Source organism: Neocloeon triangulifer, unplaced genomic scaffold (assembly GCF_031216515.1).
Source record: "Neocloeon triangulifer isolate White Clay Creek 2 clone unplaced genomic scaffold, ASM3121651v1 ptg000006l, whole genome shotgun sequence".
NCBI classification, from domain to species: Eukaryota; Metazoa; Arthropoda; class Insecta; order Ephemeroptera; family Baetidae; genus Neocloeon; species Neocloeon triangulifer.
This window is the reverse complement of record NW_026775549.1, coordinates 4,088,617-4,113,905: the sequence shown is the minus strand read 5'-3', so window position 1 is coordinate 4,113,905 and position 25,289 is coordinate 4,088,617. Positions and strand designations below refer to the sequence as shown.

Genomic DNA, 25,289 nt, shown 5'->3' with positions numbered 1-25,289 from the left:
TAAAGGAACAAGTTAGTGATGAAATTCAATATTTATATTTTCCATTATTTCATTCTTTTTTCTTAATATTTATTTTATTATGGCTAAAAATTACAGCATTTTTCCCATCTTGAGAAGAATTAAAATTAAATTTTTATCAATGAAAAAATGGGTTTTAATCCAATCAAGAAAAATAAGTCATAATAAAGAAAGCAATTGGAATCAATACTTACTTTCCAGGATTGACCTTGAAGGTTTCTCCCTTAAGTGCGTGATGGACCGCGGCGATTGACCAGGCAATGCCGATGCCCAAGAACACGTTGACAGCATTGCTTCCTGTCACATTGCCCACAGAAGCGTCAGCGTATTTGTCCTGGATGGCAGCCACTTTGCTCGCAAATGTGTCTATTTGGGAAAGAATTTCCGGATTAATTTGAGAACTCTTCATACACAGGCATCCAAGACTCAAAGACTTGTGTCGGCTTCACGGCTCTTCAAAATTTACAGAGTAAACAAAGTTTCTTTTTTATATTTACATTCCCGTCCATCCCTTTGCATCAACTGCTTTTGTATCTTTTTAAGATGAAAAGAAAACAATATATGTTCCTGAAGGCAGAGTTGTGATGAAAACCGCGCTTTAAAAAAAGAATGCACTCTTTCTTCTTCAAAGGATTTGGTTATTCAGCTTATTTGCTCGCTCACTCGAGAGAAGTCTTTGAGTCTTGCATGCACCCGCATCAAATTTAGCAGACCAACAGCTTGCACTTAATGAAGCTTGCGGTGGTTGTCAAAAGTTAACAGGTCTAATTAGCACTAGCATTGTTAGTTAAACTAGCTTTTTACTTTGTTAATATTTTTAGTAGATGATTCGCACACAGCATGGCAAGTTTTATAGAAATGATATGATTGAGTTAATTGAGAAACACACAAACATTATAGATTAAAAGAATAGCAGTTTGTTTGATAAACCTTGCAGTCAGCAAAATAGACGTAACTTCAACGTGAAAATTTTCAGATTCTTGTCCATCGAACACGCAGAAAATAAGGCAGGATGGCGTTAAGAAACGATTATAATATTCAAGTAGGTTTAATTAAGTGGAAAACTTACGTCGCACATATTGAGAAGATTAAGAAACTTTCAAACAAAATAAAAAAAGTAAATCCAAGTAGCTCCAAAAAATCGCGTGCGAGGTTACATTTTTTTATTTAAAGAAATTGAACAGGGTAGAAAAAAATAAAATAAAACGGACTCGGAGACAATTAATTGATTGCATTGCGGTGGTCGTCCGGCCGGAAATTACCTGGCACTGAGGTGCCCAAAGCGACTATCGAGATGGCGGTCACTGCGTCGCGAATGCCGAGCGTGCAACCAAAATGCGAAGCAACGTCTCCGATCAGACCCGTCAAAACGCCAACCCACGCGATCGAAATCACAAAACAAACCCAGCCACCTAATTGGTCTGTTTGGAGGAAATAAAAGTTCATATATTTGTTTAAATTTTTCTTAATTAAGACAGGGAAAAATATTTTTTTAATTAAAAAATTTACATTAAACAAAAAAGGTTTAGATATTCATGTCAAATTATCATGTTTGTGCGTGTGTGCGTTTTTGTTTTTCGACCTGACATTATAAATTAAGCCACCTGATTTCGCTTCACCACTGCCTAGCCCTGGTTAAAAGTACCTGGTATACTAGTTCCTAGCGCTACTATAGAGATGGCCGTGACCGCGTCTCTGATTCCGAGTGTGCAGCCAAAATGCGACGCAACGTCGCCTATAACGGCCGTTAAAATCCCAACCCAAGTGATTGAGACGAGAAAACAAACCCAGCCGCCCAGTCGGTCTATTAAGACAAATTCAAGCCGGTGATTAGTATCAAAGTAAATTTTCTACAACTACGAATGGAGTATTTTACATGATGGTAAATATGTCTCTTGCTAATAATCACATAAAACACAGTAATGGCGAATATTCTGATTAATTTGCAAGATGAGCAGCTTGATGAGTTACTTGGTTTATTTACACTGATGACTGTGTCTAGCTATAACATTAAGCCGAGAATGTACTGCTACTGAAACAGAAGCCACTTTGTTCCAAAATTTTTTTTTTAAATATAAATGCGAATTTAAATACTTTTGGAACAAAACGTTGGCAGGTTAGTAAGTGTTGCGCAAGCTGCAAAAGCAGACGTCAGTGAGGCCCTTTTACCTGGCACTGAGGTGCCCAGGGCAACAAAAGTGATGGCAGTGACAGCGTCCTTAACTCCCACAGTGCAGCCGAAGTGCGACGCCACGTCGCCGATCACCCCGGTCAGCACGCCGATGCAGAATATGCAGACGACGAAACAAATATAGCCGCTGCAAATATCTGCAAATCCATCGTTTTCCGCAATTTCTATTCGAGGTAGGCAACTTGCGTGACGCGCGCGTCCGGCACGTAGCCTACCCGCTTAACTACTCTCTTTTCCTACTCTACTTTTTGTCAGCGCTTCTGCTTCGGTCTTTTGAAAAAGTTAATATATCATTTTCGTTTCGGAACAAATAACTAATTCCAGTCGCGGCGGACTGTCATTGTCGCGCCAGGGAGGCAAAAATAAATCACGTGGCAATCCCAAGATTCGAAGCAGACGCGCTCGGAATTCATTTATTGTGCGTTTGCCCCATGTGTGGTGCTGGAGAAATGTCGGCCGTGTTTTTGTGACAACAACAAAATGAATTATGTGTCCACAGGATCAGCTGCATTAGTATTCTGCTGTGGAAAAAGCGATTATCTCTGCGCCACTCGCCAGCGAAAATTGTGGCCAATAATTTTGAATTTTTGCATATGGCGCAGAGAGCTCTGCATAAAATAACATGTGTAAAATGAGTTGCCGCAAGTGAAACCTGGAAAGAGTTTTATTAACTGACAAAAAAAATTCAGCTCCCGATTGGCATGAAAATCTGTGATGGATGAATTAATTTTGATTCAAATACGAGAGGGTCAGTTCCATTACCTGTGGGGGGCACAAAAGCGAACAGGAGCTTCCAGAAGAGAGTGAGGAAATGCATGACGTAGTCGCCGCAGGTGGGCAACTTGGGCTCGGCACCCTCTTCCTCGTCGTCGTCTTCGCCTTAACAAGAGAGAAAATAATGTAGGTTGCTTTTAAAGTAACGAGATCAAAAAAAGGAGTGATTTTGTTGGTTTCTAGTTTTAATTAGTTGAAAAATTCATCTCAAATATATTTATAAAAACAACTTATAATTTTTCCTGCTTGTATAACGAATTGTAATGAGGAAAGGAAAATCCTTTGAATTTTTGCTTGATATACCCTCCAGCTTTAGGGAATTTTGCCATAAATTTTTCTTTACCCTTCAGAACCTCTGAATGAAACTGTAACGCGTTGGAAAAATGCTTTGAAAATTTAATTACAGTATCCAAGCACTCCCATTAATCATTCCCAATGCCAATCGCATTGAAACGTTGCCAAAAGCTCAATCTTTTGGCACTCTTTCGTAAATGAAATGGGATGGAAATTCCGTGCGTGCCAGGAGGAATAAAAATAATTTACCTGCGGAAACGGTGATGGCCTCAACGAACTGCTCCTTCCAAGAGGATGTGCCAACCATGATGGAGGCATTTGCGCGTTGGACGAGCTTGTCTACAGTGTTCTGCAACGGCAAATTTATATAATTAGTCATTTGTTGATTTTTAAAAATTATTATTAACCCACGACCTAATTAAAAAAAAGATTTACCTTGAACTCTTTGCTCTCCTTGATCCTGATCTGCGCCCTGATGACGTCGCCAAGCTTCGGCCTGCCCAGCAGAGCCATCTTGTCCTCCTCGGTCAGCTCTTCAGGCTTCTTGCCCTCAGCCTCTGCTGCCCTTCCTGCTTCGTCTGCGGGGAAAAAAGCAAAATGAGCGAATGCAACACAGACGCGTCCGGTTGAATACGAAGACCTAATCAAGCACACTTTTCCAAAGACATGCAATTGGCGCCGCCACCGACAGAGGACTGCAGTGGCCGACCGCCTTAATTTTGGCTTGTTTAGTTGCTTTGCGTGTGCGAGCGTGTCGAGTTATATCACGTGTATTTTTTTTCTGTGAAAATGATGGCCACTCTGTATATCGCGTTTGTTTGTTTTCTTGCCGGCGTGCGTGTGTTGATTTTTTATTCTATAAGAGTCTAGTGTTTTTTTCTATTTAAAGAGGCTTAATTTAAAAAAAAGTTGAAATCTAAATCCCTCTTGAGCTGGTATAATTTAAAAAAAAATCCCTCTTGTGGCGGGATTTTGTTGAAGGGGCTGTTAATAGCGTTTGCATCTATCGACAAAGGAATTCTGATGTTTGTTCGAAGAAAAGGCGGAGAGGCAGAGAAGACTCGTGCCATTCAAATGAGGCTAATAAGCATCAGGAGGCTCTCGTGGGGGCTGATTTACCACTGACAAGGAGGGATGCGTTCTGATGGTGAGTGATTTGCACCGCTCATTCATGCGTGCTCTTCAATTTGCAAGCCCATCGAGCTCTAGTTGCTGCGATGCAGCGTTTGACCTACAAATATATCAGACTCGAGTGCCCACCAGTTTCTTCGAAATGAGTTTTTTTTTTAATCTTATCATGCTCCTTGATTTTATTAAAACTTGCTTTTTAGGTATTCTTCAGTCACATACGTTTGAATTTTATGTTTCCAGTGATGGACAGCCAACATTAAATATATTGAAACATTTAGTAAATACATAATATGGAGAGTGAGAATTGAATTTAATCACATTTAGATTTAGATCTGACCCATCGAACATCAAAAGTGAAAAGGGAAATGTATGAAATTTTCAAATACAGATGGTGAACATCAACTGTACAATACTTATTACGACCAGGTTTAGATAATGATGCTCCACAGTAATTACATTGAAACAACTATTAAAATGACTGATGACATTTTCCACATACATGTATATATAAATTCATGAAACACATAATTATTCTAAACATTAATGGATAATACATGAATGTGATGAACAGAAATATTAATTCAAAAGTGAATTTATACCAAAATATCAAGTGCCTGCAGAATCCAATTTTGCGTCGCAAACAAATTTGCACGATAAGTTTTGATGTGATTAGTTGAGTCATGCATGATTTTAGTGTTGACAGAGTAAGCACTCTACATATATTATATGTCAATAGCGAATTTATATGTAATAATTAACCGCAGCACTGTGTATGTAAATGTGTTGCAGCATTTGTGTTTTTGTAGATTTTTTATCAACTCTGCTGCTCTATTCAACGTATAATGTTCGTGTTAAAATGCAAGCACGTTTGTTTGTTCGTTCATTCAATGCTTTGGCTATTATTATTTCCGGCTAATAAGCCTTTGTTTGTGTTGTAGTTGTTTTCCCTCAGCGGCATATCTGCTGATGCACATCGTTTCTGCGGCTAAAAGCACTGCTCTGCTATCTGTGTGTGCGTTGTTGTTTTTTATAGTCCGGCGCAACTTAAACTTTTTATTGCATGTCTATTTCAATTGTATAATATCACGAAAAAAAACATAATAGTAGCAACAGTGCGCTTTCCTAGCTAATTTATTGTTCCAGCAATAATTTGTGAGCTATTCTAGGAAAATATCAATCAGATATTTCTACCACCTATAAATCTGCATAACACTTAACTTGATTGACTTCATCAGCATCATCAAATTACACGAACTTTCAAAGTGCAATTCTCTGTTTTTAAAACATGCCATAAACCCAACTCCTGTTTGAAAGTTGCTCAAATGCATTTTCGGGGTTCAAAATTGTATACAATCAGGTGATTTTGTACAGTTTTAGAGGGCAATTTACTTGGGCAGGACGATTTTATCAAGAATTTTTAACGTTCTTACTTTGTGCTTTTTATGGGAACTCACAGTTGGACCTGGGTTAAAATGCATTAATCAGAACATATAATCTCGTAATTAATGCTTTTGGCTGAAAACGGAGAAGAAAAAGTAAAAAGGGCTTTGTGAAAAAAGTTTCACGTGAGGTTTGTGGAGGGAGAAATTATATTCAACTACTTTTCAGTATCTAAATGACAATGAAAAATCTATTTCTTCTTAAAACAGGGCAGGTTGGCGCATGAGAATTATGAGATACTGATTGGGAATTTCATGGTGTGCTGATGAAACCAAAACTCGGCGAGTTGAATTGACGAACAGGTTAAAAGGAGTGGTTAGTGGCGTCAGCATAACACGATGCAAATGAATGGATCGAGGGACAAAGGATGCAGAGACAAAAGCGTGCTAAATAATTAACAGAACAGAGACAGGCTTGAGAGAGAGCGCCACTTACATGGGTCCAATTATGGTCACGGAATCACGCGGAATCAAGGACACACGTACGTACGAGTGATTGGGTTCAAAAAGGAGCAAAAAAACAAGAGACAACGAATTAATAATTGCACCCTGGAGATATTAAACTTTGGTTGCATCAACTGAGACAAATGAAAAGTAAACCAAATAATAAGTGGAAGAAAATAAAAAAAGATTTTGAAACTTATAAAACGGACCACAGGGCATTTCTAGGAATGTGAAGAGACGGGAAAAATTTTCTCGTGATTTGCGTCGAATTGTAAATAACTAAGGAGGCGCCTGGACAATGGACAATCACAATAGCTTTTCCAATAATTTCATTTCCTCTGCGCCAAATTTTCATGTAGGTTGATGCGAGCAGCGAGAGGCAGAAAAAAGACAAGAGACAAGTTTGGCACTCACAAATCAATTTAGCGGCAGCAGCAGCGAAATCGACAAAAACTATATAATTTGCATGTCAATGTGTATGATTGATATTTTTTAGTATTTTGATTAATTCGTGAATGAGATGAGAGGATGGCTTTGCTTAATTCATACACATCAAAAGCTAATTAAATCATATTATTCATAATTAACGCACTACCTCAAAAGATACTAATGATTGGTTAATGATAATACGGCACACAGTAAATCTATTATTTTAAAAACAGCAGAGGATTCTTGGATTTATGAAGTTTATTTTCATTTTGTGTATTTTTTTTTATGTGGCTGATAAATATCTTTGTCGTTTTTAAAATCTAAAACTTATTTTAAGGGTGTTGCTAATTATATTTTTATTTTCAGGCTTTTTCTTATTCTTTTTAATGTTCTAACAAAAAGGAGACGGAAAAAAATGGGCATTACTGTTTACGTTTTTCAGCTTGCTTTTAGGCGGAGGTCTCTTTTCTTTTTCCGCCCCTCGGCAATAAAGGGAAGACTAAAAGCCCTTGCGCAGGTGAAATAATTGAAAGTGCCGTTGGTTGTGTTTCCGCGCGCGCCACTATCACGTTATATATCAGGGCGTGCGACGCGCCAGTCTTTTACGGCCTAATATTTTAAAAGGCTAAAAGGTCTCCGCGGGGAGACGACAGATTGCTTGCTTTTGGCACACACCGCGCGCGCGTCTAGATTACCTCGGCAAATGTACATCATCGTTATTTAGAGACTCGCGATCCGTCACAACCCATTGTGTGTCTTATATTTTTTCGTCAACACACAATCTCGACGGAAGAAAAAATGATTAAACGATCCGAGTTTGTTTGTATATATTTCAAAGGAAAACGACTTCTTCTGCTATATTGTTGATGTAAACGAGGAGATGCGTGGGCGCTCCTGTCATTCCCCACTTAAATATCTCTAGACCGCACTGCTATCAAAGAGAAAGTATCAAAACTTTGGCGTAAGAGCATCACATGAGTGTGTTTGGTCTTTTTTTCTGAGCCACTCTGCGGACGACTACAAAACTGATAACAAGCCCTTTTCTTGTGCACAAAATGTGTTTGCCCAACTTCATTCGTCGACCACATCACCCACTTCAAACCCTCTCTTGCCGATGGGCAAAAATGAACTCGTCTCTTTGTGTGCTCAGACCATAAGAAATAAAGAGGTTAATATTTTTTATAGCTCTTTATAGAATTTAAAAAAAGTTTATCCTCTATATACAGTAATTGTACTTTTATTTAAAAATTGCTCAACTATTTCTAACATGCTCTTATTTTGGATTTTATAAATAAATACCAAAAATAATAAGTTACTAGTGTTTTATGAGGGGATAAAAAATAGTAACAACTCCATACGTTTCTATTATTTTTCTCTTCTAAAGAGTTTATCTATAATCTATAATATCAATAACCTGCTTTTGCAGCGCGTGTGCCAGACAGAGAGAAAGCTACAGGTGACGTTCCTTTTATTTAAATTTGGTACATACGTGGAGGAAATTCAGAAAGGATACAAATTTAGGTGTGTTCTTGGTAGAAAAAGAGATCGTTTTTTCCTGAACCAGTTGAGAGCTCGAGAAAGCAGCAGCACTATTTTTTCAAATAATTCCCGTCGCGTTTGTTTACTTTTGAAATATATAATTAAGCTTCAGCAAAAAAGGTTTTCAGAAGAATTAAGTTCCATCCATTTATCGACCGCCTCGCGTGTTTTAACTACAGCGCTCATGTAATAATGCACGAGTGCTCTTGAAAAGATTATTTCCGTGCAGAGTGAGTTTATATTGTTTGGCGCTTCAACATAACACTTTGCGCGGTCTGGGTGGGCGGCATTGATAAGAGGCCTTATTAAATTAAAACAAGAAGTTTCTTATCGCGCTGGCTGCTTTGCTCGCAGGCAACGAAAATTGCTGCTTGACCTTCTCGAGACAGACTGATTCTGTCTGGTTGGGAAATAAGAGGATTTGGGTTCGTGGTCCTTAATTCCTTGGGGCAAAAAAGCTCCCGGGGATGAGAATTAAATGAAAACAAAAATGAGAAAGAGAGAGAGAGAGAGAAAAACGGGTAACAAAATGAGAGAAAAGTGGTGTGAAACCCCAGCATGCAGCCTTTCTAAAGCGTCGCTTTCGTTTGAGCCACAATTAATGCAGCCCGCAAATTGTCCTCTTTTCTTTTCACTGTGCGGTGCGCGTTGAAGAGAGGAGCGGGTCTTGCGGTGCCTGCGTTTGTGACAAAGAACTTTAATTTTGCTTCCTTTGAGGTTTTGAGAGGAAAATTACAAAAAAAAATATATATTTAATAAAGATTTCCGTTGCTATTAATTGTGGCTCGAATGGATTTGAAAGCGCTTTGACTGAACTCGACTTCCTAATTCAATGAGGTCGGCGACTTTTCCATATTAAAATTGGTGAAAAGGGGTTGGTGCCAGTTATGAAAAAGAAAACGTGGGATTTTGGTGGTGAATATAATTGACTGGTAATTATAAGTGTGAGAGAAAAAGAGAAAATGTCGGAGCTAATATGGTTATGAAAGAATCAAGTGTGGAAAAAAAGCAAGCGACAAAGTCGTACCTCCGAGCATCTTGGGCTCGCCGAGCTGCACGTAGAATAGAACGTCCTTCTCGTAGCTGTCCTCCTCCATGATGTGCAACGGGATAACTTTCCTGCAACACAATAAATAACGGATTGTTATGGAACCGTGATTGTCAAACAAAAGATAAAAGACCCTATTCAAAGTCAATTCGGGGATTGCAAAATGAATATTTGATGCGAATATTGTAATTTCGTTTCGACCCTTTGCGCAACAGAGTCCGTTCGCCTTGGGCAACAAAACAGAGCCGACCCCATCCATTTATTCGTGTAAAGATGTAGTTTGATTTTATTTATTTGCAGCGCGTGTCAGCATCAGATGCTCCCGCCGTATCGCGGAGGGAGTCAAAGTAACCCGCTCTCGCCCTCTCTGGTGAGGGATGGGGGCTCTCGAGGGTCTGGTGTTGCTATGGAAACGAGCGGGCACAGCAGCACTTCTTCTTTCCTTTCATTAGAGGTCCCACTGACTGACTGACTGACATTCCCACCCAAAACTTTCCAACTCATCCGCTTTGCATGCGACTTGTTCACGGTAAAGATGACTTTTTTCTCCTCCACCGAGGAAGGAGACGAGAGATGCCATCTCAGATAAAATGCTAGTCTTGATTACAAGGAAAAGCTCCACAACCTTGCGATTATTGCCCGGGCTTGTTTGGCAGAGGAAACAAATCAAAAGTCACGCGATTGTCCATTCAGTTGGCGTGAGAGCGATAAAATTTTATCTTCTGAAATGATCTCCTAAAAATAGCATCAAAATTAATCAGAAAGTAGTGTTGCTAGTTTTGACCAAATTTGAATTTCCACAAGAGAATATTTGGAACCTGTAAATGTGGTGTTTTGATTTAATTTAACAACAATTGAAGCCCTACCAAAATTTCCATTTAATTTTCTAAATTCTAATTTCGATGCGCCCACGGGTTTCAAATTTGAATATGCAACATTCCTAGAAGTGAGTCAAATGTTTTCGTGCTAACGAGATTTTCTATCGTTTTAAATAAATGCATTGTTCATGTTCTCGAGTCTAGAAAAACATTTGCATAAACCTTCCATTTTGCTACGAAAGGGTTATATCGTTGTTTGAAAAACAATAACGCAAATGGATGCAATCTTTCAGCAAGAGCCAGCTGTGTTCACGGTCTAGTTCTGCTTGCAACAAGAGAGGAATTCCTTCAGGCTGCTCATCACAAACCGCTTTTCCGTGCTTTGTGCTAATGCAAAACGCTTGTCCTGCCACCGCGCACGAAATCCGCGTGCGTGGAGTTTTATTATTTTAATTTTCTTAAATGCCACCGGTAAAACGAATGGGACGAAACGACCCTCGGGCGCAGTCGGCCGTGGAAACAAAAAGCAGCCAGGAATAATTGCGGCGATATGGGACGCACGTCAGCAGCGGTGTGTAAAGGGCTGGGTGCTCTGGCTGGGCCCGGCGCAGGGAAGAGCGGGAGCTGCCGGCGAAAATAGGTCACGCGCGGCAACAAATGGGCCCGAGTGAGACCGACGAGATAAAGAGCGGGTCTTGCGCTTAAATTGCGTCTCCGAACTGGCATCGCTGCAGGCGCAAGACGAGCGCGAACAAAAACAACGGCACAATTTCATTTCGTAACAACTGCGCGATGTTTTTCATTTTGCCTCGCACTCTATTATATGTCGAGGAGTAACAATTTTGAACCAACTCGAGTGCTTTTGCAAGAGCGGAAAAGTCTGCCAAAGCCAGAGAACAAGTCGCAGTGACGTGTCTTGTATGATATAGCGGAAAATTATAACTTCAAAAATTTATAAAGGCAATGTTACAAAGTTTAAGACAAAACGGATTTTTTTATTTGAAAATTATGAGATTTTGTGGTTGCCACAAATGAATATTTAAATTCTCAGAAGGGAAAATTCGTTAGAAAAATTTGTTCCCACGAGAAGGTTTTTTATAGAGTTCCTGGAAATAAGAAAAAATTATATTGGCCAACTTAGTTTCAAAATTAATCAAGGCTCGCAACAATGAAACATACTTTGATTGTTGTTTGATTTGCAAGAATCAGAAAGCTCGGCAACAATCAAATTTTGCTCCAATCGTTTTAATGTCTTGATAAAAATGAAATGGAGAGATCGGGCAGAAATTTTTTTTTATTCAAAAATATAAAAATCTTTCTACTTTAAATTTATAAAATTAAAATATTTATCCTGATACAGTCCATTTAAAAATTTCCCAGTTCCAAATTTAACTAAATCAATATAACAAAATTAACTCAAAAATTAAAAAATAAATTCATTTTCCCTTGTTTTGGCGCTCATGTATTTAAAGAAAAATTTTGAAATTAATTTCAACGCAAATTTTGTAAAAAAGATATTTTACCAGGCCATTGTTTCAAACTATTCTTGTATTGATTTCAGACAATTAACAGATCAATCAAAATGCAACTCAAATAACTTGCAAATTATTAGTTCCTAAAATTAATCCCTAAAAATTTTACGGTGAAGAGCTAAAACAAATTCAACTGCTGGAATTAAATTTTCCAAAATAAGCTTGCGGATGCTCATGTAATTTTAATTGAAGTTTAATTAAGAAGTTTCAAAAATCTCTCGGAATTAAGTAATAAGTTGGTGATGCTGAGCGGAGAGGACGGTTTTTGCTCGACTAAACCAATGTTTGCCCTAATCCCAAGTCGAGAGAGTGCTCGGCGAATGTTTTCTTTTGCTCGACTTGCGGCGCACGAGCGGATTTCCATAATGCTTCTCAGCAAGCTCAGCTCTTTATGCCCAGCACGAAATTTTCTTTCCGCGCCGTGGGAACAGTTTGCCGGATATTGCGAGTTGCAAATCAAAATTGGGTGCGGCCGCTGCTGCTGTTGGCAAAAGTTATTTTGCGGATCGCCGCTCGTCCGCCACCAGACAGACTTTCCTGCTCCGCACACGACGGAAACGCACATGAATAATTTTCCGACAAATCGATCTCGTAATTTATTCACGGGTGGACTGACGCGTATGTCCGTCCCATTGTAACTTGTGAATTTTGCCCGGCACAAAATTGACCGGCTGCTTTTCTTTTCCGAGAGAGACGGCAATTTTCGCAGAGAGCGGACGTGATTGAGCTGAAAAGCGGCCTCGCAACTAACAGCTCGTCAACGCGGCCGAAAATCGACGGCAGACGAGCAGCTCGTATATGCAATAAAGATAAAAGCATGCACATTAAGGCCATTCGTCGCCAGCTGAAAACGGCCCCCTGCTGAGTTTTCCATCTTCATCCTCAAATTTTGCGCCTTTTCAAGGACTTCTGGCTCGTGTCTGACGCCAAAACTTCCACGTCTAGACTGAGTATTTTCTTAACGACGAAACAAGAAGCTTAAGTTAGTGCAAAAAGCGGGGACATTTCTTTTATATCGCTTTTTTTGTCATTTAAAAGTCTGAAGAAAATTTACAGAACAGCCCAAAAATTAGAACTTGCCGATTGCATTCTACAGTAAAAAAAAACACAACAATATGAGATTAAACTAAAATTAAGCCAACAGCAGCATTTACAAGGTCAAGCGGGTCAATTTCAAACCAAACAATCTCTTTACATTAATTAACAGTGAATTGATTTAAAAAATAATAATAAATAAACCGATTTTTACGTTCACTCCTAATGGCCGTTTTTGAAAAGCACTTTTTTTTTTTTAAACGAATTTCTTTTAAAATTATTTTCAATCTTTTTACATCTGTTTTACTTTGAATTTCACTTAAATAGATTTAACAAAATCGCAAAAACTAAATTTCTTTTGCTGAAATAAATAGAGAAAGAGAAAATTTTCGTTTTTGTTTCAAAAAGCTATTTGGAGAATTCTACCTAAAAAATCTGCGTCACATTCACGGAGTTCAGCTCCATTAAGCGTTGGATATATGTATATTGTCAGCTGCCACGCGCTCACGCAGCCCATTAGGTGCAAGATTCGCGTCGCCCGCAAACAATCAGCATCTTTGAGATGCCATTAACGCCGGATCGATCGCAGCATTCCATTCAGTCCGATGCTTTCTTTCGCCTGATAGCGGCAGGCAATAATTTTTTAGTGCCCTTTAAAAAGGCCCTCCCCGCTTTGTGTAGGAAGAACTCTCCTGGCAGAAAGCGAGGTGGAATTTCGTCGCGTTTAACCCGCAATTATACGACACCAACGGCTTGTGTTTCGTGCACGCTTTAGTAAAAAAAATGCGGCTCAAAGTGAGAGGTTGAGCACTTTGTCGCTGCTCAGTGCGTTTTATTTTTTTCACTTTGCGTGTTTGCCCGTAGAAACGCAGAGAGGCATTCATAAAATAGGCTCCGGCAAGCTTCACCAGTAGTAAAAAAAAGTGTGTTATTTATTATGGAAACGAATTAATTTTTTTTCATATCCACAATGTTTTACAACTAGGAATTAAGATTAAAGAATTTTCTAGGAAAACTATTGACCTAATAAATTAATACAAAAATGAATCCATAATGCTATGATTTTATTACATTTGTTTTGTAAAAAACCTGAAGGTAAATTTAAAAAAAAAAAATATTAAAAAAAACTTTTTTTCAATGTATATCATACTGTTATAATCGTTTTAATATGGAGGACTTTAAAATAATATATTAATTAGATAATTTAGAAGAAAATTTACTTTTAATTTTTTTTTTAACAAAATGTTCTTGTAGACCTTGTTGTAGCAATATAAAGAGTTTTCCTTTTTCATTTAACCTCTCCTTCGTCTTGATACCCCGTGAAAGTTCTGTTGTGAGAATCCCCACAAATTTTTTTTCTCAGCAAAACACGGAAATTCACAGCTAATTTCACTTCACGCACGCCTTTCGGAAAAGAAAAGGAAAGTTCATAGCGTGACGTGCGACGTGGGAACGGTTAAGTTGTGGGCGGCTTACGATTTGTAGTGTGTTTACAAACGCAAGCAGCCGCGTGCTTGATCAAACGCGAAATCACATGCACGAAAGCCTGCTGGAAAAGGCGGTAGGTAGATAAATATCCTGCTCTAAAAGGGTCCTTTGCAAATACTGAATTATGGAACTTCAGCTCACTGACAGAGACAGAGAGATGGACTGAGCCAAAATCGGATATTGGGTGAATGGGCAGTCAAGCCCAGTTTTTGTGACAGCGTGTGTCGAATTCATTCAATCAGCTTTTAAATTTAATGAAATTCTGTTTAAACAACAATCTAATTAATTTTCACGGCCTATTCAAACACATTTTTTTAAGGGAAACGCTGCTTTAATTAACAATTATAAAACTAATTTTTGTAAATAATAAATTGGTTTTTAATGGGAAATCAGGAGTTAAAAATTAATTTAAATAACCGGATTCTATTTGACAAAATTTAAAAATAGAATTTTTTGTCATGCAAAATTTTGTAATTTAAAGAGAAATTCTAAAAATTTGCCTAGCATGTGTTGCTATTCATTGGACTAGAGGAATGAATTTGTGAGTGGGGGAGCTCGTGTCGTTTCTTGATAAACTTCCTCGGCACCGTCTGGCACGTATCATCGGCGGCAATTAGAGTGTGATATTGATCGAGGCAAAGTGACTGCCTGTCAAATATTTATAACGCGCGCGCGGTGACATCATTCAGGCAGGTTTGTTTTTCAACGAGCGGCGAATGTAATCAAGACCCGGCGGCGTCGCCGAGCGCAACTCCTTGCCTTTTGGCAACAGTTTCTACCCTAATTGTGCACGCAAAACAGTTCGCGTGCCGCACCGCAATGCAGAATAATAAAAGAGCGCTCTGTGCGTATTTAGTGTGCAAAACGAGAGGAAAAAAACTTAATGGCGTCGGTCAGAGGGAGGGTCAGCGGCTGCCAGATCGAAAGAAGGAAAGAAACTTGTCACCAGTCGGTCTGGGCCAAGCACGCGAAATTCCGAGGGTCGCAGTGGAGCAGCGGGTCTGTAGGTCGGTCTTGGGCACACATTTCCATGCTCATAGCAACGAGCAAAATTGCTTCTTACAGGACCGGAGATAAAACCGCACACAAGCAGCGCGTTGTTGTCAAACTTTCGCCTCTCTCGACCAGTATTACTTTTACATGCCTCTTTTAGTTTTCATCGCCACACGAAGTTTGGACTGGAAAGCGATAAAAGAGACGTCGCCTGTGTCGTAAAAAATTACACACACACACATGAGCTGAAAAAAGAGCGCGCGCCACTCTTTTAATAATGCAAGGCGCACGGCATCCTTGTCGCGAAAGACTTTGTCGGTGTCTGGAAGGAAAGCTCGTCAAACAACTTTTGCGATACCTCAAAGGGACAAAACCTCGATTAAAGTGAAATTTTTACACTCATTAATTATTCTGGCTGGAAATAACAAATAAAAACAAAAAATAAATTACTTTAATATTAAATAACAATCATGTGGTGAATGTTTAATGAAGTTTTTAAAAAAATTTTGAAATTAATTTTTGGATAAAAAATTGACAAATTTTGTACCTTCTTTTTAAATTTTCCAAAACAAATGTTGTATTTTCCAGAATTACTTACTTTTTATTTTAAATGTTATAAACAGTTTTACTTGGCAATCAAAAAAATGTATGTAATTCAATTATAAAACTATGGGAAAATTTTCTTAAAATAATTATTAAAAAATTTATTATAAAAAATTAATTTCCTTTCATCAGCTTTTCATTTCCCGGATTTGAATGGAGTTACAACGCCCTAATTTAGATTCAAAATTTCACTCCACAAAAACTGCTACACAATGAAACCATATTATATGATGTGGCAAAACAAGCAGAGCAATTAGCTAACAGCGGCTCATTTCAGTGAAAGGACCGCAAAAAGCACGCCAACGCATTAATATGAATACCCATCAGAATAAACGTGCATAAGTGGCGGCTGAAATATGGTAATGGACCACTCCATCACGACCATTTTTTCTTTTGGTTCGGCAGTGCCAGCAGCGGTGTGGCTTGTTTGCCAGCGGCCCGTGTTTAGATAACAAAAGCTAATTGTGTTTGCAGATAGAGAGAACAAAGAGGCTGCCGGAGAGCAGATCGATCCTCGACCTGGCATATTGAATGTCAAGCACAAAGAGGATGCGCAAATGCAGGTGGGTTGAAATTTGACTTGCGGGAAATTTCGTGGCGCGGCGTTAAACCGCACAACAAATGTGCGCCGCGAGCTGGAAAACGCGCTCAAACGAAAATGGAAATAAATCGCATTTTCCGAGCCGTTGCGAAAACTCGATTTCCAGTTCGTCCCTCCGCCCGCTGCACGACGAGATAAATTTAATTGACTAGTTGCCTGTGGTCACGTGACCGGCACGTTTCCGAGCCGCAACGATAAATCTCGTTTCGCCGAGCAAATATTGCTGGAATAAAAACAAACGGTCTCGATTTCGTTGGCAGCCGCACCGGTGTAAATTTAATTTGCAAGAGTGATCAGCGCGCTGTGAAATGAAAGCGCAGCAGCCTGAAAGCGGCCTTTTATGTCTCGAAAGAAGACACCGAGAGAATAATTAAGCAGAGTGCTGGTGACATTAATTTCCAAATCCGGAGGTGCGTCTTTTATAGGAAGACGGTTTATCAAAAGTTTGGCTGAAATTAAAGGGAAAATAACTTTGCTCGGCGGGGCGTAAATTACGAGATTGTGAACTTTTATCTCTTTTATCAAGTTGAACCAGTTTGAATCTAGGCGAGGCTTTTGTGGCCCTTTAATGGGCGAAATTAATTATTTTCGACACATTCGTGCTTCGGAATGGCACGAAGGGCAAAGACGGTGCGGTTGGCAAATCTTGAATTTACGGCGCGCTATAAAATCGACGGTGCTCTCTCATTAATGACACCAAGAGCCGATTAACTGCACAACACGGAACGAGCAACTCCTCGCAATTTAATTAACGGGCTCTTTCGGAGAACCTACTTGAGCCTTGTTTGCTCTGGCGTTAGACCTCAAAATTCACGCAACTATAAGCATTACTTGGGAAACTTTATGCTGTCCAATGAAGCATAAAGTGTTTTCAAAGACATACTTGAAAAGATAAATATCCCTTAAAACAATAAAGGTTATTTTTCGTCAAACTTTAAATTGTTTGGTGGCTTTAGAATTCAATAATTATTTCATGAGAAAACTTTTTTGGCTCAAAATCAAATGAAACTTCAGGAAATTGAGCTACTATATTGTTTTAAGGAAAGTTGGTACAAAATATAAAAGTGGGCTTAAACTCCAATATGCTGTGAGATTAACTTTGTTTTGGACAAGTTTTTGCAGCAAAATCGAGTTTGCGCTTAAATAAAATTTGCAGCTCGCTTCTTCATTTTAACGACTTTTTCAATTACCTGCAAAAGCACGTCTACAAGAGGATGATGAGCGGGAAGATGAGAGTGCGTGTCGTTTCTCATTACATAAAAAACTCGCTACAAATTGGAAGTGTCAGTAAAAAACCGCTTTCGCTCATTTTCCATTTAAGGCGCGTATATAATTTAGAAGTCGTAATTATTTCGAGCCGCCGTCGCTTCAAATTAGAAACAGGCCTTCAGCCTGGGACGGATAAAATTTTGCGTGTGGTCGACAACAAAAGATGCACTTTTTCACGGGACAGCAATAAAAGGGGCCAGAATTAGCATTTTATATGTCGTAAATTTCGGAAGGCGCACACGCCGTTTTACGATCGGCCAGAAGAAAAGAGCGCCTGCAGCCAGCCGTCTTATGCAACCTGCCGGGCCTGGACGCGCGTTGCGAGCGGCGGTTGCCTAACTGCCGGCTCTGCTTTTGCAGATGAGTGCAAACACCAATTTGCATCTCGAGTGATTAAAGTAGCGGAGCGTTGATTGAATGGAGCTCGGATTCGGCGCTCCGTCGGGGACGTGCTCGGGGGGTTGTGTGCGCATCCACTCAGGGGAATGTGCGTGTGTATCTAACCCATCTACAATGCATGCAAACGGTTTGAGATTTTAGCCAAAATTACAATGCTCTGAGAGCTGTTTCAACCTGATTAAAAACGGCAACGGCTGCTGATTTTGGTATATATATTTTATTTTAAATGCCAAAAATTAGATTCTTTTTTATAAACTTCATCTTTACATATTTTATAATAAGAATTCTTAATTTCACAAAAATTTATGGCTTTCTCTCATAAAATTGTAATTGTAATTTTAATAAAACCAAATTGTTGTTTATTTGTCCACATTTTTATTTTTTATTTTTAGTTAAAGAAAATTTATGATTATAAGTAAAGATATTTATAAAACAAAATAGGCTGTCTAAATAAAACATCAAAACAATTAAATAAATAAATGTGGTTCTTTTAAAGAAATTGTTGTTGTTTTGCATTTCCTAATAGCATCAATTATTTTAGTGGTGGAAACATTTGAGTGCAACAGAGTGGAAGGCATTTTATAACAGGTTCCGGTGCGTCACTCAGCCAACAGAAGAACAAAAGGCGGGCGAGAATTCTCCGCAGCCTCATTAGCAGACTCTCTCGTGACAAACTACATTAATTGTCATGAATAATGCGATAACACGAAACGGGGACGTGGCAGTAACGACCAATTAAGAGCAAACAAAGGCGGCGCCGCATTTTGGATGCTTCGATTCACTCCGCCTTTAAATAGCTTGTTTGAAACCGACTTGAAATTGATTGTTCAGAGAAAAAAATAAAAAATAAATCGTTTTGTATTGGGCTGAAAAATAAAAATCAAATTGCTTTTGTTTTGATAAAAATTAGAAAACACACAAACTGCCTGTTCAGTTAGTCACTTTTTTATTTTGGTCAGTGGGTCAAGACTGTGAGGCCCGCAGAGAACTATAAATCTGCCGCTTCGTTTCACCATCGCCGCCGAGCTAGTCACAGAGTTGATCGGACGAGATTTTTAATCCTTCTGAGAAGCGGGCCCGAAACCCAATCCAGAAACAATCCGCGTGCATTCTCGGCGATTTTTATAAATTCGCCGCGGTGGCGGCGGCGGCAGCTCGAGCTTTTGGCACTGACACAATGCTTCCTTTGGCCACGCGCGGTTATTTTGAGATTGCCACCGCCAGACCCGGCCTGCAGCTATTGTCTCGATGACGTCATCCCTGGCTTGCAAACCAACTTTCTAGACGCGGTTAATTAGCATAAAAAAGGAGCGATGAGTAACGTGACCAATACAATTGCACTTCGTCACAAAGAGGCTTCCAGACTTTACAATTTTTTGTTTCGCCAAATCAGTGAACAAAGCTCGTCCCCTGGGAGAATTTTTTCGTACCCATTAAAATTGCACCAGGTGCAAAAGTGACCAATCACGGATCGGCAAATTGTTTGTGTTGTGTCCATTTGGCCGCGTTCAAGCACAAAAAGCTCCAACAAAAAGTGAACCACAAAAGGCTTTTTACGGCCCATTTGCAACAAAAGTATCCAACAGGCGGGCGAGCGCGATTAAACTTTTACCGCAGCCGCAAAATCACGAGGCCGGCACCGAACAACTTTTATCGCTGCATTCGGGCCAAAATTAGTGAGAGACAAAAGGCGTACCAAAATACATAACTTTTGGCACGCGCGAGAAAAGCAAACCCGCGCTCGCTTGCTTGGATTTGCCTGCCCCAATTTCCTTTTTCGTGCGCCACTTAGTGACAATCAACTTCCTCTCCATTACCCAGCCGATAATCAATTTATCGTTTTTTTACGGCTCAACTAATTCTGAATGATTCATGAGAATTTCCCTTTCACCGAGATGCAAAGAACACAAATAGGCTTGCAGGGCAATAATTTTGAATTATTACGGTCTAGTTAACAGCACAAGGAACAATAACCTCCTATATATGCACTCCATACACGTGGTGCTTCCAAATAGAACGGAATGAGTAAACAAATTAAACAGCACATCGAGGAATTCACACGTCAGCAAAAACGTGAAGCGTGTTTGTTAGTGTTGCGGGTGCAGTGAACATGCAATTAATTTGCATTGCAATTTACTGCTCCGCTGATCAAGGATATGCATATTTATTCAGGTAGCAATAAATTCTTGCGTCAAACATCTCCAGGTATGAGAATAAGTTGTTGTGGGAAAAACAAGCCTAGGTGAAAAGCAACTATTTTGTGCGCACGCCCCGTGCTATTTTCAGCGCATTCCAGTCTTTGTGTTCCGATTCTGGCGCTCACATTCCGCCCGTGATTAATACAGACGCATGCAAGAAATGCACTTGATTCTGCTGCATCCCAAACACCAATGACAAATTTTACGTTCTTTCTACTCAAACCAAGCCTTTATATCTGGATATTTGCGAAATAAAAAAGCAGAAATCTGATCCACAAAGCAAAATCCCGCGGCGCGGAATTTCATTGAACGTGTGAGTCATTAGAAAAAACAAACAACTCGGGCGCAATCAATACACGCCTGCAATCAATACACACGTTATTCTCAAGCGCGCACCATCATTAGCGCGTAGGCAGCGCGAGAGAAATCGAATTTCGCAGCCGAGTGTTTTGATTAAGTTTCCGAGGCGCTGACAAGCTGTTTAATAAACATAGGCTCGCCGATCGGCGGCATCACTCAGCCGAAAAAACTCCCTCAGTCAAATTTTATTGCAAAACCGATCGATATTGCTGACCGCCCTCGTCTTTCTACTCATTTCGGATTATGCGTTTGAATTTCTATTTTGGTCAAAAGCTGTAATTAATTTAACTTGTCTACGAAATAATTAAACTGAAGAATTTCAACATATATTTGCAATTAAATTCTTCCACAGAATATTTTAATTAATTAGTTCAGGGAAGTGGCTGTAAAGAAATAATTTAATTTTGGTTGAAGAATTCTAGGCATCCCTGGAGATCAAACAGCCCACACTAATTAGAATGACGAGAGAATCGCTAAATTCAGCACACAAACTCCAGCAACGAAGCGCCTACGCACGAGGAATGCTTGGCATTATTTGTTGAATGAATTGAATTAGATCTGTTTCTCAGCCTATCCACTCACGTCAAGTATTAAGCCTGCTTTTGAGCGCTTTGCCCCGAGCAAATAGTAAACGGCGAGTGCCTAGTTTCCAGTCGGTTGAGCCCGAAAAGTTGTTTGCTCTGGAGCAAAATCCAGGGGCAAAAGTCGACGGAATTTCTGCTGCTCTTATATGATGTCGCTCCCTTTATTAGGCGGCGCTCTTTTGACTGTTGCAGTGTGACAGAGAGTACGCCAAATTGCTTCTGCCACTCTCGCCGAGGGTTAATTAAAAATTCTCAAATTCCAGCTCTCAAATTAGACCGCGTCAAGTGTGGTGAAAAATGGCAGCATTGAAGTCGCTGCTGCTCTCCAAACAAAGCCCAAAAGATTACTTTCTGCTGGCAAATTTGGCGAGATTAAAAGCCGCAGTTTATTTTGCTCGCGTGAAATTATCACAAATGGGGCCGGCACTTTGCCTGCGGGCGCAGTTTGTGTGTCTCTGCTTATGCGACCGGTCCCTCAGCCCCGGTGATTAATTTAAGGCATCCACCGCCAGCCGAGGGGCGGATTCTAACCAGCTCTGCACGCCGGGACCGAAATCCAGCATTAGCAGGTGCGAATTTCCTGCCGCTTTTGGCGGCCGGGCAAACGTGTTAGACCGATGTAATTTCATTTCGCATGCAAAGCTCGAGAAAGCAAATTTGGAGAGGTGATTGCAAAGTGTATATATAGAGCGGCGCGTGCAAATTATTTACAGCGTGAAATTTGTTGGCCTGCGGTACGTGTTTCGCGCCAATGGGCACCTGTTGTCAGCCCGATTGAATATTAATGCGCCCCTTGACGACGAGAGACCGGCACTTAATTTTATTTCCAATCGATCGCCAGCTGATCTGCGCTACACGAGTTTTGCATTGCTATAATAATTCACATCTTTGGCACCACTGCTTGCATATCAAACGTTTTTCCATTTTTTCACAACAAATAAATTATTCAGAAGTCAAAAGTGACTGTGATTTACGCAATCAGTTTGCTCCTTTTCTTATAAAAATTTATTTTATGAATGAAAAATATTTCTCTTCAACAAATATTTCTAATTTTAGTGGCTTTAAATAAATAAGCTAAAAATATTGGGTCATGCAAGATTTGTTTAAACATTAACAAATGCATTGAACCAAAAAAAGAAAGCCGGTTTTAAACGCCTGGGGACGAATTTTCATTATTATTTTTTTTACATAATTTCCCTCTCCCTGTATTTTTAACTTGTGTTTTTTTTATTCCATCAGTAACCCATTCATGTATTCATTCCTGAGGGGTTGGGAGGGTCAACGCTCTGTTCATGCGCAGGCTTATGTTTAACCCTTAAAATGGCAAGCGGAAGGACGGGTTCAGCAACATTAGGAATCGCAGCACGTCGCGCCGCGTGGATCTCGCAGGCTCACCTGAGGCAAAATTCAATTCGGTTGGATTTGGATGCGGAGGGAGCTGGTGGTGCGAAATGAGAAGGTCTGAGCTTAAGAAGCCTTTGGCGCACATCTAGGTCAGCGCTAGAGTGACATGCGAGCAGAGCAAGCCGGCCAACGCAACCAACACACCCTTCCTTCCTCGGTCGGTGCATTTCGGCGGCAGAATGGATCGGGGTCATTCGTCGCACACTCGGTGATTTATCGTCGCTTTTAGGATGCGAACACAAAGCAACCAGCGTGGGCCGATTGCGGCGATTTTGGTTTTGACTTGGGCGACGACGATGGATTAGGCCGGCGCCGTTTGCCAAATTGGCACTTTTAATGGACTCTGCTGGAGTCAAAAAGTAAATATGCTTTTCCGCTTAATGCACCCCCCAGTTCTTCAATTATGGAAATAAGGACTGAAGAAGATGAAAATGCAGAAAACTTGGTTTCCCGCTTTATTTATTATTTAGAATTCATTCAATTCCTTTTCCAATTAAAAGTTTTCCAGATTTGTGAAAATAAGTCCGTACAAATTAATTCAATGAAGTATAAAATGATCTCAATCCTCAAGTTGCAAATTGAATAAGAAATCATTTCAAAGAAATCTCGATGTTGTGTTGGATTGGATGGGGAATTGGTTCACAAGTTGATCAAAAGAGCAAAGAGTTTGCTTGCCGCTGCGAAATCAATTTTTCCGAGCGTGGTGGCAAAAACGGCGACACGTCTCTGGAGACGAACCGCTTTTCGTATTTAATTAGTGGAAGCTGCTTTCTGAACAAAAGCGGATTTTTCAGCGGCTAATTAGTACCGCTCGTTTTTAATTGGGACGTTGCGCGCGACAGATAATCTGACATTTACGCCGAGGTGGCACCGTCTTCATTCACATCAGACGGTTCGATATTCCCTCCAACCTACAAGTAACATTCGGTTCATTGCAAAATATGAATTGCAATTTTAAAAATCGTTTGAGCTCTCTTATTGAAAGTTTGTTATTTTATTCTTTGCTCGAAGCAATAAAAACTTTACCGCCTCTCGTGCAAGGAAAACAGACTCTTCAATTAATTTGTCAGCAACAAAAGAAGTGGCATTGCAAGCTCAGCAAGTGTCAAACTTTGGGCGGCCAATTTCGGTGCCTTTGTTTCAAGCAAGGCCCGGTGAAAGGGGCTGATTTCAATTCTCTGATAATAAATATCGATTTTCAGACTCAACGCACGATAATTTCGTGGCGCGTGCGCCACCACTTTCTCCTCGCAATGAAGGTATCGTAACTCTTCATTAGGCTGCTTAATGTGCGTGATAATTTATGCCTCGTTCCGCGGCCGATTTGCTCTCGCTAAACCGAGCAGCATTAATTGCAACAACCGGTTGTAAAGAGCTCTTTCGCAACTTGTGTCACGTTCGAAACTTATCAAGTACTTGCATTAAATTTTACGAGTGCATCGATTGTGCAGGTCAATCGAGCCATTGTTAGCAGAGTTTTCTGCAGCAAGGAAGCAACTCTCTGTGAATGATGGTGCTCCGGGAATAATAGAACCGCCGCTTCTTCCGCAACTTGCTTGAGTACTTGCCATTCCTTGCAGATGCTGTTGACTAACGTCGACAACGCATGTGATCAGAATTTCAATTGTGTGAACAGACGGCAGACACTGCTGTTGCAGTGGCGGCATGAAAACCACAGTGGCCAAATTATTTAGAGGAAGTGGAAATTTGCGGGAAATCTAATATGCAAAATGAAAAGATTTTGTATAAATTCTGCAAATATTCATCAATTTTCTTGCTTTAAATTGATATTGATTTGTTATAAAAACTTCTTTCAGAATTTGAACTTACAATTAGTGACTTTATAATTTGATTGTATAAGTTTCAAAACTCTAAACCCTTAAGATATTGAATTTCGCAATTTAAATTTTCATTTTCACAAAATCACATCATGCAAACTTTATTGTTTTGCTTTGTGTAATTTGAGAGCCTTTTTGATTAAATCTTAATCTAGTAAACAATGGTTGTTCGTCGTTACTGTGAATTCCAAAACTTAAGGGATATCGTAAATAACGATGTGCTCTCAGCTTCTGTTTTGCACGCCAGAAGAAGCCTGGCCGAAATATAATACCCTTTTGTTCGCCAAGATATAAAACTTCTCTGGCGGAAAAGTCCGGCAGATGCCAAATTGGTCGTTGTTTTCGGAGAAGAAAGGAGGCGCGACGTCGGAGCGCCGGGATTAGATTATTCTTGATATAGGTCTGGAGGAGCACAAGTGAGTCAGCTGAGGCGGTCGGTCTGATAGATCAATACCGTGGTGGCCCTTTAAAAGAAAGGGGCGTGGCTTCTCTCCAGAGGCCCGAGAGTTTCCACGGTTATCCGAGCCAATTAATTATACGTGCTTTGTTGTGCCCGTCTCGAGAATTCATTTATTCTTCGCTAACTCGCCTGGGAAGAAAAAAAGCAACTGGAAAATGAAATGACAAAAAAATTCCATTCTCATTTTAATATATTGCGCTGCTAAAATTAATTCTCGTTAGAGATTTTTCTTTGCTTTTATTTATAGTTCACGGAATGTCTATATGAAGAGAAATCCGTTTTGTTCCTCGTAGGCAAAAGAATATTATGATTGTTTGCTGTCTTACCCAAGGGGATCCACTGCTCTTTGAGTGGAATGTATATTTTATTCCTCCTCGAACACCACAGCGCGCTTTCATCA

The 25,289-nt window shown here is 39.8% G+C and overlaps 1 protein-coding gene across 7 annotated transcripts in view; it reads right to left on the bottom strand.

Annotated features, from left to right (window-relative positions):
• The window catches only part of LOC132194136 (sodium/calcium exchanger 1), a 51,876-nt gene that overhangs the window by 4,350 nt on the left and 22,237 nt on the right, over positions 1-25,289 (bottom strand). For 4 of the 7 annotated variants that reach the window (XM_059615242.1, XM_059615241.1, XM_059615244.1 and 1 more), the window contains 6 exons: positions 9,287-9,378; positions 3,713-3,855; positions 3,527-3,626; positions 2,972-3,088; positions 1,281-1,439; positions 213-384 (listed from right to left, as the gene is read on the bottom strand). In XM_059615242.1, the coding sequence (XP_059471225.1) occupies positions 213-384; positions 1,281-1,439; positions 2,972-3,088; positions 3,527-3,626; positions 3,713-3,855; positions 9,287-9,378 (783 nt within the window). Of the gene's footprint in view, positions 1-212; positions 385-1,280; positions 1,440-1,663; positions 1,823-2,187; positions 2,347-2,971; positions 3,089-3,526; positions 3,627-3,712; positions 3,856-9,286; positions 9,379-25,289 lie in introns of all 7 variants that reach the window. The other 3 variants (XM_059615246.1, XM_059615239.1, XM_059615240.1) reach the window with 3 other exon arrangements.